The following is a 17,857-nucleotide window of genomic DNA, read 5'->3' as shown; positions in this document are numbered from 1 at the left end:
GGTGTGGCGGAAGTGCTGAGGTCCAGGGTCCCCAAGGCATTGGGGCGCCCCCTGGCGGTGACCACGGGCCCCTACGGGGTTGAGCTTCAAAGCAATAAACCCGTGGCCACCAAAGCAACCAGGGTGGTCGCCCCCTTGTGGTCTGAAGGAGGCGTAACCCCTCCTCCGGTCCTCCGAGGCGTCCCGGCTAGGTCGTCCCCCAGCCATCTGCGACAAGATGTACCACTGCATCCACTAACTTATTTTCAAACTGACTGAGAACAACAAGCACAAGCTTATCATTGTATTGGAACGGTTCTAATGATCCATTCAAGTGCTACTTGGAGCAGCAAGCTGTAATTACTGCAGTTCTCATGAGTCGTGGATGTGAAAATGAGTGCTTAAAAAATTGATATTCTTCTCTGTGATACTGATTTGAAAATGGGTATAGATTACAGTGAGAAGGAAATGTACAGCAGTGGAGCTCACGTAGCTCTTAACAGCAGTCGTCTGGTTTTGTGGAGAGGGATAAAAGCTTGCTTTTCTGTTATAATCATATGCCTGTCCCTGCTACGTCCATACTTGGTGAGTATTTCAACTGCAGGGGACATTAGTCACAGTGAAGAGGTCTCACCTTCATGCAGAGTATCGATTATCCTGATTTTTCTTCAAAGGAAATAAAACATTTTAAGTTGTTCTTTTTGTAGATCCAGTTAGGACTTGCAGGCTAACGGGTCAATGAGGCATTTCAGCAGGAAGTAAAAGGGCCGCCATTGTTGGAGCAGTGTTTGACTTTAACTTGGATAATAATAAGATACATTTTAATTTGGATAGTTCTGCACTGCAGTAAATTTACATTATAGGTTTATAGGCTCATTACTGTCAAATGTAGAAGTTATAGTGAATTCTTGCAAGTGCTACTTACCATGGAATATCTTATGTTACTGCAGTACAGCTATATTACGTTAATATTTAAGATTAATTCATTTTAATAAAAAAGAAAAAGCTTACCAAAACCAATTGGAAAATTTATGCATTAATTTGAATTTATTTTGTTGTGCTTGGATTTATTAATGTCTAATAAATAACACTAAACATACAGTCCATTTGTTTTACGAAAATTTCATATTCTGGGAATATTATATTGTTACACCTGAATTGCGGTATGAATTGTATGGTGAGCTAAGTATATCGTATCGTGCCTACTTTTCACAGAGGCTCACATTCTGTATCTAGATGGTTGCTCTGTTGCTCATGTCTGTTTATACACTCCATACACATCTCATAACTTTTCTTCAGTCCTTTGTAATTTTTGTTTATATTGCCTCCCCTATCACATTCCAGGTAATTAAATCAAAGCAGCCCACAGTTTCCCTCCAGTTCCCAATATTACTCCTTATCTTTAATATGTCCCCTTTGCTTCTTCCCTGTGAGCTGAATTTCCTGAATCGCACCATATATCTGCTCACACTTTCTTCAGTATTGGTTGAGTGTATATTCTTCATTCTAGCAGTCGCTACCCCCAGCCTCACTAAACACTACAAGTTTAACCTTAAGGTCTGCTCAGTGTATTTATCTCTTTTTTTGTGTCAAAGATATACCAAGGAAAACATTTGTCATTGACTACAACCACAGTGTCTGAAGCTGCTGGGCCATTTCTTTTCTAATTATCACAATTATAATTGTTGGTGACACATTGTTTTCTGTGCCATTCAAGAGACATTATTATGACGAGAAAAGTGGAACTTAGAAATACTGTATATATGTTCAATAATAATGTGTTCTGTTACACGCTAATACTATATAAATATTTGAAGTGATCTTTCATAGCTTAATTGTGAAACAATACCCAAGGGTTTCTTCAGCCAGCCGGTTACACCCCAACAACAGGAATTTCTCATGCTCATCATTTCATCTGTTTACTCAGAGTTAAAATCAGTAAATCCCTCAGTTTATGTAGCTATTTGGGAGTTTTGTGGGGAAGGATATCGCAGTTAATCCAGAAGTAAACCATGCATATGAAGTTTGACATTGCCATTCATCTTTTAGAAAACTGTGTTCCCAGGATGTAGTTGTTTTTGTTTTATTTGTTTTTTTGTCATCTGTACCAAGTACAGTGAGATTTATACTTAGTGGACTACTTTTCAGTGCCATGATTAGCAAGAATTAAAATACATTAGTTTGTTTTATTAAATAGAAAAGCAGAAATCATCTTACCCAATGTACTCCTTACCCAGGTTACTATACCACTTGTTCAGTTTCGTTCACCTCATGGGGGGAAAAACTTGGTTTAAGAAACACATTTACCTTTTTCATCCCTGTGAATGAGCCCATTTGGTTACGTGAATTGCTCAGGGTCATAAAATATTAAGTTTTAAACTTAATGTTTAGTGTCTTTGTCATTAGGGTACACATGCTATTTAAAAAGAGTCTCTGGACATCCAAACATGACACCTTTTCTAGGCTCTCTATCATCTTGCATGAGGATTTTGTCACAAATGCTTTTTGAGGATTTGTGATGAATAATTTAAGAGCCGTGTAGCATGGTGGTAGAAGTAGTTACGGTAGTACAGTATTGCTAGTTTCATATCCGTGTAGTTTCTATCACAATCCTCCTTCAGTAATTCTAATACTTTGTCTCTATGTCTTGCAGTGCTTAGAAGGAAGTTGTAAGGCATTAGCACTAAGCAATGTGCCACTGATCAGTAAACATTTTTACTCAAATAAAAACTGTTCAGTTGGGCTCTCTTTGGTCATTTCTTACAATTGAATTTTGGAAAAGGAAAATGTATTTCAAGAATTCTTTGATTAATGATAGCTGAAAATGATGTCCATCAGTAATATACAGTAAATAGCACCCTTGTAAGATGAAGTGGTTGCTTGTTTCCAGACACGTCCAGAATTTTTAGTGGCATTAGTAGTAAGTTCCACTCTGCTCAACAAAGACATTCACCCTAAATGGGCATAATTTTACATTTTCACATCTTTACCACTAGTTGCCATTTATACAGAGATTCACTTAACTAGGCTGCAGTTTTTTCTTTGTTTTTCTTGTCTTCAAACTTTTGCAACACTTTGATAAGGCCCAAATTATTAAGTTTGGTCACTTTCATGGACAGATATGTCAATGGTGTAAAATGTTAACAAAAAAATTACCTCCAAAGAAGTATAGTTTGAGCTTTTGATTTGCTATCAAAGTTGAGTGGCCCTTGCACCATTCCTAAAGATGAGAGGTTATTGTGTGGAGAGAAACAGTGAAATGAAAAGCGAAGCCATGCTTAGTGGAGCCTAATAAAAAAAAAAAAAACTGATTTTTTGTGGAAATAATTGTGTGCAATGTATGTGTGCAGGTTGCAGGAGCAAATCAATATGCAGGAACATTCATGCTTCAAAGATGTGTTTGGAAAGATTTAAAGCTATTGGTTTCCCCATCTAGTACCCCTTTGACTGTAATAGTAATTAACTGAGGAAGACACTTTTTCACTAAATGGCAGGTTCAGTTAATCCATGTTTATGGGACAGATGAATGCATGCCATTATTATGAAAAATAAATTTGACTTCATGAATGCCAAACCTACCATTTTAGAAGCCTCTACTAATATTTTATTTTTCACTTTTCCTTCTTTAAATTTTTTCATTAGAGTATGCATTGTTTCCATTTTTATAATGTACAATTAGGGGGATTTTACGCGCCAGCCACTTCACATCTCTGCCGCTCGCGTATGTAGATTTCCTTTTCACCAAACAACAAATCTTTTAATTCTCCCGGATACGCCTCTTCATTGGCAAGAAACACTACTTTTCCCTGATGGTAACATGAATTAGATGATCTACAAGTCTCAGAACAATATATTGGAACTCCTTTCGCTGTTCCATTATTTCACCGAGTAATAATTTCTGTTTTTTTCCACATCATTTTTTTGAGACTTTCGAATTTTAGTACTTTCATTACCTCTAACCTGCTCTGCATGTGTATCGCGCCAATGTTTTTGAATTCTTTACGACGTTCTGCTTTGTCTTCTACTCTTTATCTTTTATTTCCAGCCTGGGTGTGGTTAAATCTCTTGGCACAAAATCTCGTCTCGCAGGACGTGAAAGTATCTTTCTGAAAAAGTCACGTCTCATCCCAGGATATTTTTATTGTAATAGAGAGATATACAAAACTATTTAAAAATGTGCCCCTTTTTAGGATTCTGCCTCTCATAGTCTGTTTAAAGCATACAACTTTTTTTGAGGTGTCTGCTTGAAAGTAATTTTCTTGATAGTGCAGTCGTATCTTTTTTTCCCAAAGCATTTTATGTAAGCCAGTGCTAAAGGATGGGTTTTAATGGTGACGAGGCATTCATATGAAGAACGCTTTTAGTGTCTTGACCATGGAAAAGTCACTTTACCATCCAATTGACTTTACTATAATATTTAGTTTCTAAAAGCTAATACTATGAAAATGGCTTCCATTCATAACTAGACATGCAGGTTAGGTGTACTGGCAATCCTAAATTGTCACTAGTGTGTGCTTGGAGTGTGTGTGTGTCTGTGTGTGTGCCTTGCGGTGGGCTGACACCCTGCCCAGGGTTTGTTTCCTGCCTTGCACCTTGTGTTGGCTGGGATTGGCTCCAGCAGACCCCCGTGACCCTGTAGTTAGGATATAGCGGGTTGGATAATGGATGGGATGGATATATGTACATGCACATCTGTATGATTTTCTCACTTTGGAATTTAGTGTTAATTTTGATGTTGTTATGCCAAGCATACACATGTTACAAAGTATTAAAATCACAGTGTAACTTGTCATGTCAAACGTGTCATTTTTTTAATATGGTACATACGTGTTAGACTTTCCATTATGGCATTGGCATACCACCAAAACAATAACAGCACTGGCCCAAATTCCAATTCTTAGTCTCAGTCAGGGTTGATTGTAGCTTTTTTGCTGCCCTAGACAAAGGTGATAGTACAATGCATGGAAGAGTGAGATTAGGGAGTTTCTTGGTTCCCTCTTGACTTTGTATTAAGTCCGAGCGTTTGTAAACCTGAATCATTAGTAGAGGTATCCTCCTTAATGATATGTTTACCTCCATTGTTCAACAAGAAAAAACATTTATGCGTAACAGAAACATCTAAGTACTAAATTGTCAACATAAATAGAGTAGGAAAGGTCTTTCAAGTGTACCGATGAAGATTTAGTACTCGTCCTTTGTGTGACATGTTTTGAAAAAGTCACCAACACACAGCCCGATGTTGTACCAGGACAGCAGAAGCGTGTTTCTTTGTGCATTTTTCTTATTTTTTTTCTGTTGCTTGCACATGAAAGGGTAAAATGTCAGTGCCTGATCTGCACAATTGACACTCCCGTTGTGTTATTGTAAGATACCATAGTTCAAGGCTTAGTGACGTCCACATTTCTCCTGAAATGAACTTTGACTGTTGTTGCATTGTAAATAGTTTTAGGGAGCTAATTTTTTTTTTTACTTGTCCTTCTACTTTTTTGATGTTAAGCTAATTGCACCATGGTGAAGCTTTACAGGAGTAATTCACTAGGCATGTCATGGTGCTTCGGTCTTACAATGTTGTATGCGTCAACTTCTGCTAACCAGTTCACATTGTCAACATTATCACTTAATTTAACTAATGGCTGCATTTTGGTTTGCTCTAAAACATGTGTTACAGCTTCTTGTTTATACACCTTTATGTTTTGTTTAAAGGGCTCTGCCTTACTCCAGAATACTGATGAGTTACCATAGAATGGTAAAATGCATAGAAATATTCATGATTTTCTTGCCATATTTCATCCACTAGATGGCAGCAGAGTACTGTTCCAAGAGGTATTCTGGCTTTACATTGTCAAGTGGGTCATTAAGGTCACCTCAAGTCTGTTAACCTTAATAGCATAGAATTCCAAGCCTGAGAGACACTTAAATGCGGAACCCCTGACAAATATTGCCAACCCTAAACAATCTCCTGCTTTGCTTATATAGTTCAGCTGGCCCTAGTCTTGGGTCTTAGCTCTAATGAGTGAAGTTCTCTGATATTTCTTTCTTACTTTTGTAAATCCTTCTGTGTAATTTCTCTCTTCTCTGCTGATAATAGTAACAAGTAGGCCTTATAATGTGCATTGTGTGATACTCTGTCTCTCTCTTTCTCTCTCTCTCTCTCTCTTTCTCTCTACTGCCCCCACTCCCCTTTTCCCTAATCTACAGGAAGAACCTCACATTGAAATACTATGCACAAAAAATTCTTTATTTCCTCAGACAGCAAAACATCTTAAAGACTCTGATGGAATTTTTGACCAGACCTCCACAACAGCAGTCGGCATTAGAGGGTGAGTCTTGACAGATCGTGGGAGTTTGCGAGTTTAAAAGAAAATCCACTCTTGTGTAAAAGATGCATCTTTGATACAAAAGTTTGTATTAGGCCAGTATTCACTGGCTTCTTCTTCATAATTCATCCTCTCAGCAGGATGTTCTTATCTTACAAATCAAAAGAGCCAGTGTCTGAAGGCAGGGTAGAATAAAAGATCGGGAAGTGGATGTATTAAAGGAACGCACCAAATCATAAATGTGCAACAGGCAAAAAGACAAAAAAAACAAACCAGAAACAAATTGGCAAAAAGAAATTAAAGACAAACATTTAAAATAAGAGTCCCGACACTAAACAGTATTGCTTTCCCCTACCTGTCACGATAATAGTTTTGTGTTTTTTGAAAAGAATCCAAAGTGTTGTCACCTTTTGTAGGTGCAGAATTATGACACAACTCGTTATGTGACTTCCTTAGCACATGTCCAGCAATACATTTGACAACAGCAGACAACATTGCCACCTCCATGCCAGGATTAACACAAAATGGTGGCATTGAATTGACTGAAAAAAAGGCATAAAATGATGCAGTTATAGTGTCGGGATCACGACAACAGAAATAAACATTGCACATAAAAAGTCAAAGCAAAAAATTAAAAAAAAAAAAAAATGGCCTTCATCACTTTTATTTTGCACCTTCAGATACTTGGGTTCTGAGACTAATATGCAGGTCATGACACTGAGAACATTGTTTTTTTTTTTTTTTTTAAGTTTGTTTTTTGGAGTCTGCATTGTTTCTCTGCTTCTTTTTTAGGTGCAGTGTTGGTAGATCAGTACTGCAATCCCCTCGCTGATATATCTTTGCAGAGCATATCCTCTCAGCTCAATGAAATCACTGACAAAGTTAAAAAGATGCTACAACTGAAAAACCCTTGCCATCCTAGTCAGAAAGGTGCTTCAGGTATGTGCATCTTTAGTTTAATAGTCTTCCAGCGATTAGGGGAAAGCATTGTTAATTTGTTTCAACCTGATTAAGAACTGCTTGACACTTTTTTTTCATGGTGTACTGTGAACAATTATCAAATTCAAGTTAATATTTATAGCCATGTCACCCACAGTCTAGTGGCAGTAGTAGAGTACCTTAACAGACAATGAATGCAACATATACAATATACACATTATATAGAATGGGGGTGCCCAGCTTATATCCTGGAGGGCTGTAGCAACTGCAGGTTTTCATTCTAACCATTTTCTTAATTTTTGACCAGTTTTTTCTGGTAATTAACATCTTTTGCCTTAATTATTATAGACTTGCTATTTAAGGCTCTGACCACTTAATTGTTCTTTTTTTCTTAAATTAGCAGCTGAATAGTAATGAGATACAAAGTGAACCAACAAATGACCAGCTAACCTGATAAAAGGATGGTGAAGGGCTCAGTGATGCTGATCTGCTCAGTTCACAAAAACATCTGGACGGTAGTCTTGGAACAAAGTAAATCTGAAATGTTTGGAGTGGCAGAATAAGAGCACCATCAAGGCATTGAATTAAGTAGCAGGTTTAAATAATAATAAGAATTAGCTTCTGACTAAGTTACTGTTGGGAATGAAATTGTTTGGGGTTTGAGGCTCCAACTTAGCTGGGCGTCTGTTGGCTTACTTCACATCTCCATTTTGCTTGGCTGCCATTTAAAAAAGAAGCAATTCAGATGGCAAAGTCTTAAAAAAAAAAAAGCAAATAAAGGGAAAATCCATCAATTAACAGCAGAAATTGAGCAGTGATCAAGAAAGTGGCAGTAAGGAAAGTCCACAGGCAATGTAGCCCTCCAGGATTGGAGTTGGACACCCCTAATATACAGGTATAGTATAACAAAAATCAAGCAGTTGTAACTATGAGTGGCTGTTGAGTAACCATTTGACCTTTTGGGTAAAATCTCTTGCTCAAGCTACTGGTACAAGTGAGAATACTGTAGTCCTGTACTGGATGCCGGAGCATGGGCAGTTGAGATCTCTCCATTCTAAGGCAGCATGGCTTATATTTGTACTAATTAGAAGGCAGTCATGTACCAGAATTATTCTGAGTTGATTCCATCCCTTCTGCAGTGACTTCCAGTCCTATGCTGAGTAGGTGCTGTGCCAGAATCTAATGAAGAAGATAAGGAAGGACTCCAATCTGCCTGTGTAGAAGTTTGTGAGCTTGGATAGAAACATCCAGGCTTCCTCAAGCATTGGATGGAGTGAAGTCATTGGGGAGCCTGCTTGATTATAGCAGAGATGAGTTGCACCCATCTCAAGTTGTCAGTGATTTTACTCCCAAGAATTTTAAAGATGCTGACCCGAATTCATAGCATCTCCTCCAATAAAGACAGGAGTATAGGTTGATTTCAGGTTTGGTTTTCCAAATATTAAGGGAGAGGTTGATCTCCTGGCCCTGGTGATGTTATCAGCAAATTTAGTGAAGGAGTTGCAGTTGTGTTTGGCCACACAGTCGCATGTAAACCAGAACAACAGCAAGGGTGGCCTTGCACACTTCCCTGTATGGTGTCTGCATGGAGGATCACTGTGAGGAAGTAATGCTGCCAAACCTTTATGTGCTGTGGTCTGCCAGTTATGAAGTCTTGTTGGAGAGGGTGGTATTAGGTTCCAAGTCCAGGAGCTTTTTGATCAGCTTTGGTGGTATGATGCAGTTAAAAACTTAGTACCCATTTCCCAAAGCACTTCAGTACAGCAGGAGTGAGCAACACTGGCCCAAAGTCATTGACACAGTCTGACTGATACTGTATGTGCCTTCTACACATTTATCAGTTTTAGACTATTTCTTTACATTAAGGTAGGGCTGTGCACATAAAATATCCCTGAAGAACTTCTGTCCATCTACTTTTGAAAAATTCTATGTGCATTATACTCCAGTTTTTGACAGTTATTGGCAGTTTGCAGCCATTAAGTAAAAGTCACATAATTGGGCCTCAAAGAAGTGAAGGTACAGACCCCAACTACAAGCTGTGGAGCTGATATTTTTTGCCTGCTGCTGAAAGTTTTTTATTTGCTACCTAGATGAAGATTTTACAATCGAGGATCTTGATCTACAAAGACAAGTTTTGTCTGCTCTTAACTCCATCCTCTTTGACCAGTTACAGTACAGAGGAAATGAACGAGACTATTACAACCCTCTTAACTCTTATCTTCACCAGGTACGTTCACTTTGATTTACAGAAAGTTTCTTTATTAACACTAGTTTAATCTAAATGGTAAATGTTGTGAAATTTTACTTCCAGAAGATTAAATTATTATAATTTACATACAATTGTCTTTTCCCTAGCATTCTATTACTATAGACATTTTAAAATTTTTTTGCACAGGTACTCTTAAGACGGATGGGCATTCCAATTAGTCTCTCTGTGCTCTACATGACACTGGCCAAAAAACTGGGAGTTCAGCTAGAGCCAGTAAATTTCCCAAATCACTTTCTCCTGCGATGGTGCCAAAAGCCTAACAGGTAAGTAGATTTCTTACAAGGGAAACACTAAATGTCGGGAACAGGACAGTTTAAATTGGAATTTAGCTCATTAAAAGAGAAAAGAAAGAGCAGTATCCTTTAAAACTTTGTGATTAGCAGAATTGTCTTTGTTTCTGGCTTCAGCAGTTCAGAGATTTATGACTTTGTTTACATTGATGCCTTTGGAAGAGGTAAACAATTGACTGCAAAAGAATGTGAATATCTGATTGGACATCAAGTCACACCAGACTACTATAATGCAGTCAGTACCTTGGAGGTATTGCTAAGGATGGTGGGAAATCTTCTGAACATCGGCAAACGCGGGTAAGCAGTACAGTCAACAGGATATTCTCTTTACAGGCTGGAGTGTAAAGTTGGAATGAGTAGCTTCTTTGAAGTTTGAGTGTCACAAGGATGCTTGTTCACTGTTCTTTTTGCCTTACTAGAGAAGGTAATGAGAAGTCCTACCAGCTCCTGAGGGACTCGCTTGATCTCTACCTCACAATCAATCCTGATGATGTCCAGTACCTCCTACTACAAGCTAGACTTTATTTCCACCTGGGCATCTGGCCTGAGAAGGTGAGTCTGTTACGGTTAGATAATTTTAAGATGCCTTTAAAAGGGAACTGTATGATAAAAATAACCAATTCCTTTTCGATGTGTGTGTGTTTTTTTTTTTTTTTCTCTCCCCACCCTCATCAAATGTCTTCTTTCCCAGCAGCATGTTGCACTCACTGTCTTTGTTCTCCTTAATGAAATATGCCTACTGAAAGTCATTTTTAGGCAGTACAGTCTAGACATGTATAGTGTTTTTGAGGATAATAATTATCTTGAGGGACTTTTTTTTTTTTTTAAACAAGAGTATGAACATTGAATAATAACATTGTCTTTATACCCATGAAAGCTCATACACTGAAGCACTTAATTGCAGGTGAGCTTTGACAGAAACATTTTACATCCTTTTCACTTAGTCATTATTGCTTCATTGTGCATAAAGTTGTCTACAGTTCACTATCATGTACCTTATCTAATATGGGTGGCCTGCTTCTAATGGAGTTATTGTACATGCAAGTAGATATAAATGCGGTGAAAGATGGTGAGTGTGAATGTAATACTGACATTCTATGGTGCAACTGCCCTAAGGGATTGATTGGCACCCTGGTTGGGATGAAGGTCGATTCCTGGCCTGGGCAGGAAGCCATAATGGATGTACACTATATAGGTAGGCATAACATGGCTAACATGAAAGATTATGAATTGACCTGGGGGAGGTTGTCTGTCAGCAGCAGTTCTCCCCAGTACAATAGATGACAGTACTCCTCTGTTATGGCCCCAATATGGACAACCTTGTCAGGGTCCTTGAGTGCTGACAGAGGAAAAACTCCCTTTTTTCGGTCTTCCATATGACCAGGAAGTGCGTTCATCATTCGGTGCTATGGCACCACATAAGAAGCTGCTTGACCTCATCCAGATAAGTTGGAGTCAGGTGGAAGGACAAAGCTCGCCTGAACGATTGGAAGGAGAGAGGAAACGAGAAGGAGAAGAATTGTTTTGGATTTGTGAATTTGTTTATTAACACTAGAATTCCTGAAGCTTACAAAAAAGCTTGTAAATCCGTTGCACCTTAAATCACTTCGCACCTCTCCAGCCTCTTTTTGTTTTGTAAATGTGTCGATTAGCACAAGCAGCCTGCTCCAGGCAACTGTTATGGTTCTGCCTTTGTCCAGAAACCGTTTCATAAGCTTTGACTTTAGTCTTGGAAAGTCTTTCTCCCGTGGGGCGACTGGGGTCTTTTCCTGAATAAGATCAAATACAGTTGCGCAGGGTGCGACAGGACCTTCCACCTGCAATTAAAGTCACTTCAGTACACATGTACTTTGTCAGCATGACCGTGTCGATCAAACAGAGGAAGCGCTGCAGTTTACTTGTGACTTTACGCTGTAGGAAGATGCATAAATAAATATAGGTAAGTAACATTTGATATGATTTCCAAATCATATTCTGTGATATCATCTACAGTTAAATTCTACTCCGTACTTCTTTTTATTTTTATACTGTATTGTGGATTTGTTCTGTTCTGTGTATCGTACTGTATTGTATTGACCCCCTTCTTTTTGACACCCACTGCACGCCCAACCTACCTGGAAAGGGGTCTCTCTTTGAACTGCCTTTCCCAAGGTTTCTTCCATTTTTTTCTACAAGGGTTTTTTTGGGAGTTTGTTTTTCTTGTCATCTTAGAGAGTCAAGGCTGGGGGGCTGTCAAGAGGAAGAGCCTGTTAAAGCCCATTGCAGCACTTCTTCTGTGATTTTGGACTATACAAAAAATAAATTGTATTGTAATTCATCTCTGTTATAGCACGTCTTTATTTGAAAACAGCAGTGTCGGATTGGGGCGAGAATGAACACAACTGAGAGAATAAAACAATTTAAAAAAAAAAATGCTAACCTTTACAAGTACCATACATTTATTCCAGCTGTTACAGACTCAAATCAAATGTATGTTTTTATTATATAATAGTAACAATAAGAGCAGTTCACTACTCAAAACTTTATTTTGGGAAGTGGGCAGGATCGAACCTGCAACCTGTTGATTATGAGTCAGTAGTGCTTACCACTGTACTACCAAAGAAGTCGTATCAACGAAGTACACTAATCGGATTTCTTTTTCTTCAGTTATATTCTTGACTAAAAGCGCACTTGTTTTTTTTATACTTGTACCTTTTGTGAAAGTGCTTATTTGATATTTGGACATCAATCTTCACACATTATACACTTCATATCAAAATTTTGTTGTTTGTACTAAAACATGATAAAGTTTGTCTTTTAGGTATGTGTTCAACATTTCTTGCATTTCCTGTCATCCTACACTTACATAGATCTTTGTAGACACAGAACACATATGAAATGCATGTGTTCCAAATAACGATATTTTATTTACCCTATACAGCTCCAGGTACCTGACTCCCTGATATACGAGGCTTGAGCTGGGAGAGCTTTTTGCACTTTCTGTGGCAGTGGGGGGTGGGATAGCAGGCTGATTGTGCTTATCCAAACATTTACAAAACAAAAGATGCTGACTGGAGAGGTGCGAAGAGATTTAAGGTGGGCCAGGATTGTGAGTTTTTTTTCGTAGGCTTCACGAATTCTAGTGTTTAAAGAAGCCTTCTTTTTGTAAGGTAACTTTTCAAAATACACCTTTTATTGTATCGGGACTTGTATACTATTGTATATTATTGTATAGTGGTGGTTGTGTTTGAGGCTTTGAAAATGACTAAAATGTAATTACACACATGCATATATAAGTCAACCAACTGAGCACCACTCTACACAATCCCTCATCATAATTTGATTTAGGAAGAATTTGGTTATTTTAAGTGTAAGGTTTACCTGTTATGTTTAGGGTAAACCTTACGACTTGACAAAAAAGAAATAATATATATGCAAAACTTGCCATTACATTTTCAAACCCAATTATTTCAGACCAGGATCGCAGGTTTGTTGAGAGGTTTGATTGGAGCTCAGCTAGCATAGGGTACAAAGCAGGAACAAACCCTGGACAGGATACCACTCCATCATGGGGCAAATACACACACGGGCCAATTTAGCATTGCCAACACACCTAATTTGCATGCCTTTGAACAGTGGGTGGAAACCAAAGCACTTGGAGAAAACCTGTGCTGACATGGGGATAACATGCAAACTCCAGGCAGAAGAAACCCTGGTCTCCTTGCTGTGAGGCAGCAGTGCTACCCTCTACCTCAGTGCTGCCCCATGCAAAGCATCTGTAAATGTAAAACTTTTCATTCTTTTGGTTAGCATTACTTCAGACAGTCTGGAAACCGAGCACAATGTTATTGTGATATACTTAAACAGAAATTCTGTTAAAGACCACAAAGGGAAACTTACACCATACTGGACAGACAACTTTACAATTGCAGTTAAATGCTGTGACCCTTTTAAAGTGGCCAGTGGACAGAGTTTAAACCAACTTGCAATACTTGCATATTTATTTAGTAATTTCAAAAGTGAATGTTGCTTATCACTTCCCAACCATGATACAGCAATCCTCTACTGGCTGTATTTGTGTTTCTAGACAGGCCAAGTTGAAGGCAATGCATTTCCATGATATCAGAAGGCAAGTATGTCAAGGAAAATGGTAAATGGGTATGGGTTTTCTGGCATAGCCAGGATGCCCAGTGTGTTTAGAGACGATATTGGCATCACAGAGGGGGTTGTTGGGATATGAACTCTGTGCCATCTCCACAGCTGCTTTCCTCAAATTATTCAGATCCTAAATAAACTTGCATAGGGTTACTCCTGTTTTTGCAACGTGTAACTGTGCTGTTTATATGTAAATAGTTAGTTATTGCTCAGCCTCTACTATTTGATATATATATTATTTTGTATAGTTTTTCTATTTGAGTTAACTTTTGAAGTTTAATCGTTTTGTTCAAGAAATTGTATTTGTGTCATGGATTGCACAGGTTAATGGTGGGTTGTCTTGTACCCCATGTTTTGCATCTATCGAAAGTCAATTCTGGTATGTTTCACATGCTAGCAATAAAGTGATTCTGATTTCGATGAATGTGTAGATTTACTTGTATGTATTCACCACTAAAAATATCTATTGCAAACAGCAGAATCCGTAGTACTGTCTATGGCAAAATAAAAGGTAGCATCCAAGTTTGTGGGTGGTTGTTGTTTTTTTTTTTTAATATCAAAAATTGGAAACTTAAGTAAAACCAACATTACATTTATGGGTTTGAGGTAAAAGTACAGAATGGTAACATTCTGTAAATGTGTGTTTCTTTGCATATACGGTTCAAGATTGTAATATGAAACTCTAGCTGCAGACATTTTCGGTTGCTGATTTCTTTTGTAGGAGGTAGGTTTCTGGCTTTATTCTCCCTTTCAGAAAGTGAAATATATGCTTAGTTAGATTTAAATCAGACATTGATTTTTTTTTTTATTTTTCTTTCTTTTCTATTCCAAGCTAAGATGTTACACTTTTTTTCCCCTCTGATTAAACTGCTTTGTTGTAATATCGGCAGCATGGATGATTCAATGTTTTCTCGTATTAAGTGTGTAAACTGCCAGACAAAGATTGTGGCAACATTTTCTTGGTAATAAGTAGACAACATATTTCTGCATCTGTCATTCGGTTGCTACCTATCACTAACTACATCATTGACAAAGAACAATGGGACCACTCCATGTTTGCCTAAACTATAATGTTACACTTATCATGTTTCATCAATGTAGTCATCTGCTGGTTGTTACTTTCACTTTGCTATTACTTTTCAAGAGATTTATCTCATTCTTCTGAAGTGCTTTGTTCCAAAACTACAGTGGTTCATCACAGGAGATTTTTCAGCTTATCGTGTGACTTTTTACGGTTTTTTCTGTTGAAATCTTCAGTAGATTTTTGACATCTTTCACCTTTGCATTATTAAGAGTTGTGATGAACTTGGCATCAGTGGGTTTATCATATTTAGTTGCGGCTCATTTAGCTTGCTATGGAATAATAATTTTCTTACTGTCTTCAAGTTTTGGAATACTGTGATTTGGTACTCTCATGTCTTCTGTTGTGTATGCACTGCACACTAGATCACAGGGTATTGTGACAACTTACTTTGTTACAAAATGTAAATAAAAGCATTGCTTTTTTACCATTATCAAGTTTAGGGAATTTAATATAAATCTGGATAATTTGGTTATATGGCAAATGCTTCAGTGGCTGTACATTTCTTTCATTGTCAATGGAATTGCGATTACAGTTTCATGTGGCAAGTTGTTGTGGTGATGTATGTGCGCTAGCTTAGCATCAGTCAATCACCTGTGATATTACCTGGAGTCTTTAAATGTTTTAAGTCTTTCAAATATCAGACACTTAGCTGAGGGTGATTAAAGCCTCTTTTTGTGCTCCAGCAGTAATATCCCACAAATCTGCTCTCTTGATCCAGAGACATCTAGTGGCTTCCTCTGCAGCTTCTGTGCTATTGCAGGTGGATAGCTCTTTTTAACACTGTGATGCTGATTGCAGAAAATGCCCTGTGGAGAGAGACTACCCTACAAAGCCTCTTCACCCAATTTTCTCTGGAAAACACTCCTTCCATGGTCTAGTAAGCTCTACCATGACCACGCTCCCTGTTGTCCCAGATACCTAGAGTATGTCTGGTCTGAGAGCGGTCTTTGTAATGTACTGTGGGAACTTAAGTTGCCTGCCTAAGTCTATCATCATCTGCCAGTCTTGTGCTGTGTTGAGCAGTCCTGATGGTGTTTTTATCCGCTAGCTGGTACTTCTTCCAACACCATGTCTGCCATTCAGCTAGTCTGCAGGCCTGAGACCACCCGATTCTCATCTGCTCACATTTCCATTCTGGAGGAAAAGGTTGCACAACCTGGTGGCTTTAGGTTCTGTGGAGTGGTTTCAGGCCCAGGTCCTCCTCTGTCTCATCAGGCATTGGACCCACATGTTGTGGTGCTTCTTCTGGCTCATCACATTTCATTCTTGACTCTTTAGGCTTCTCTTGTTCTTGCCCACACAAACACTCAGTACTCCTCTTCATTTGTCTATTGCTGTAAGTCAGTAATCTTGTAGCTGTCCAGCTGGGGTCCCCATCCCCCACCCAGAAACCTGCAATGATTTTCCGGTTGTTTTGGGCCCTTCATCAGTGAACGTGCAGTTAGGGCTGCCAACACACTTAGCCCCAGAAAGAAATCTTCGGAATCTCTGATCATCTTTAACACTAGAATTACCAGAGCCTACGAAAAAACTTGTAGATCCAGCCCACCTTAAATCCGTTCGCACCTCTCCGCCAGTGTCCTTTTGTCCTGTAAATGTGCCGATAAAGACAAGCAGCAAGCAGTGGTCTATTCCATCCCTCCCACTGACTTATAACGTACACGAACTTCTCCCAGCTCATTCCTTGATTGATTATCTGGGAGTGAAGTGGAGTTTTAGAGTGGGAATAATAGATCATTATTTGGAACACAAGCATTTCATGTGTGTTCTGTTTCTACAATAATCTGTGTAAAGGCATTTTTAAAACAGAAATGTTTTTCATATTTTAGTAGTAAATGACAAAATGTAGGCATAAACTGTATAATGTATGAAGCCTGAAGTCCAAAGATCAAATAAAAACTTTCACAAAAGGTTCAAGGAAAAGACAACAGTTTCCGTGGCATAGCGGTAAGATTTGCTGCCTTGTAATCAAGAGTCCCCGGTTCGATTCTGACTCACTCCTATATTTGCCGTTGTCAGTAGTGAGCTGCTCTTATCTATACTAATAAAAGGCAAAGCCCTCACTGACTGACTCACTCACTCACTCACTCATCACTAATTCTCCAACTTCCCGTGTAGGTAGAAGGCTGAAATTTGGCAGGCTCATTCCTTACAGCTTACTTACAAATGTTAAGCAGGTTTCATTTCGAACATTTACACGTAACGGTCGACAACGTCCGCCATGTTGAACTTTCTTATTTATGGCCCCATCTTCACGAAATTTGGTAGGCGGCTTCCCTGCGCTAACCAAAACCAATGTACGTACTTATTTCGGTGGTATGACGCCACTGTCGACCGCCATATTGAACTTTCCAACGGTCTTTGTTACCTATGGGCCCATCTTCAAGAAATTTGGTACGCGGGTTCCCAACGCTAACTGAATCATACTTGCATACATATATACATCCATAGCCTGCAGCTGGGTCCCCCATCCCCATGCCTCCCATGTTGTTGGCTGCCTGCCTATATAAGGCCATCCGTCGCTCCAGTCTCTTCATTCCCTTCCTTGCTTTACCACGGTATTCACGTCTCCCTGCTGATAACTGCAGCCTTTTTATTTAATCCACGGCTTCTCCGCTGTTTTATTGTTCATTTATTACGATTATAGTTATTGTTTAGGTATTTTAGACTTAGTTTACATTGTTCAGGTACCCATTTCCTTTATCATTCCAACCGTACCCCCATTAACATGTCTATCGAGGTGATCACCATCGATCAAAGAACTGTCACTTACTGAGTGGTTTCCATGCCCGGAGATGGCACCTGCCTTTTCCATTCTCTTCATTACATATTGCACGGCCATATC

The 17,857-nt window shown here is 38.7% G+C and overlaps 1 protein-coding gene across 3 annotated transcripts in view; it reads left to right on the top strand.

Annotated features, from left to right (window-relative positions):
- The window catches only part of fbxo21 (F-box protein 21), a 42,931-nt gene that overhangs the window by 7,800 nt on the left and 17,274 nt on the right, over positions 1-17,857 (top strand). The window contains exons 4-9 of one of the 3 annotated variants that reach the window (XM_039770940.1): positions 6,229-6,299; positions 7,089-7,235; positions 9,326-9,462; positions 9,631-9,767; positions 9,912-10,091; positions 10,214-10,346. In XM_039770940.1, coding sequence (XP_039626874.1) covers positions 6,229-6,299; positions 7,089-7,235; positions 9,326-9,462; positions 9,631-9,767; positions 9,912-10,091; positions 10,214-10,346 — 805 coding nt within the window. Of the gene's footprint in view, positions 1-6,177; positions 6,300-7,088; positions 7,236-9,325; positions 9,463-9,630; positions 9,768-9,911; positions 10,092-10,213; positions 10,347-17,857 lie in introns of all 3 variants that reach the window. The other 2 variants (XM_039770939.1, XM_039770938.1) reach the window with 2 other exon arrangements.

Source organism: Polypterus senegalus, chromosome 12 (assembly GCF_016835505.1).
Source record: "Polypterus senegalus isolate Bchr_013 chromosome 12, ASM1683550v1, whole genome shotgun sequence".
In the NCBI taxonomy this organism is placed as follows: Eukaryota; Metazoa; Chordata; class Cladistia; order Polypteriformes; family Polypteridae; genus Polypterus; species Polypterus senegalus.
This window is presented reverse-complemented; position numbering and strand designations above follow the sequence as displayed.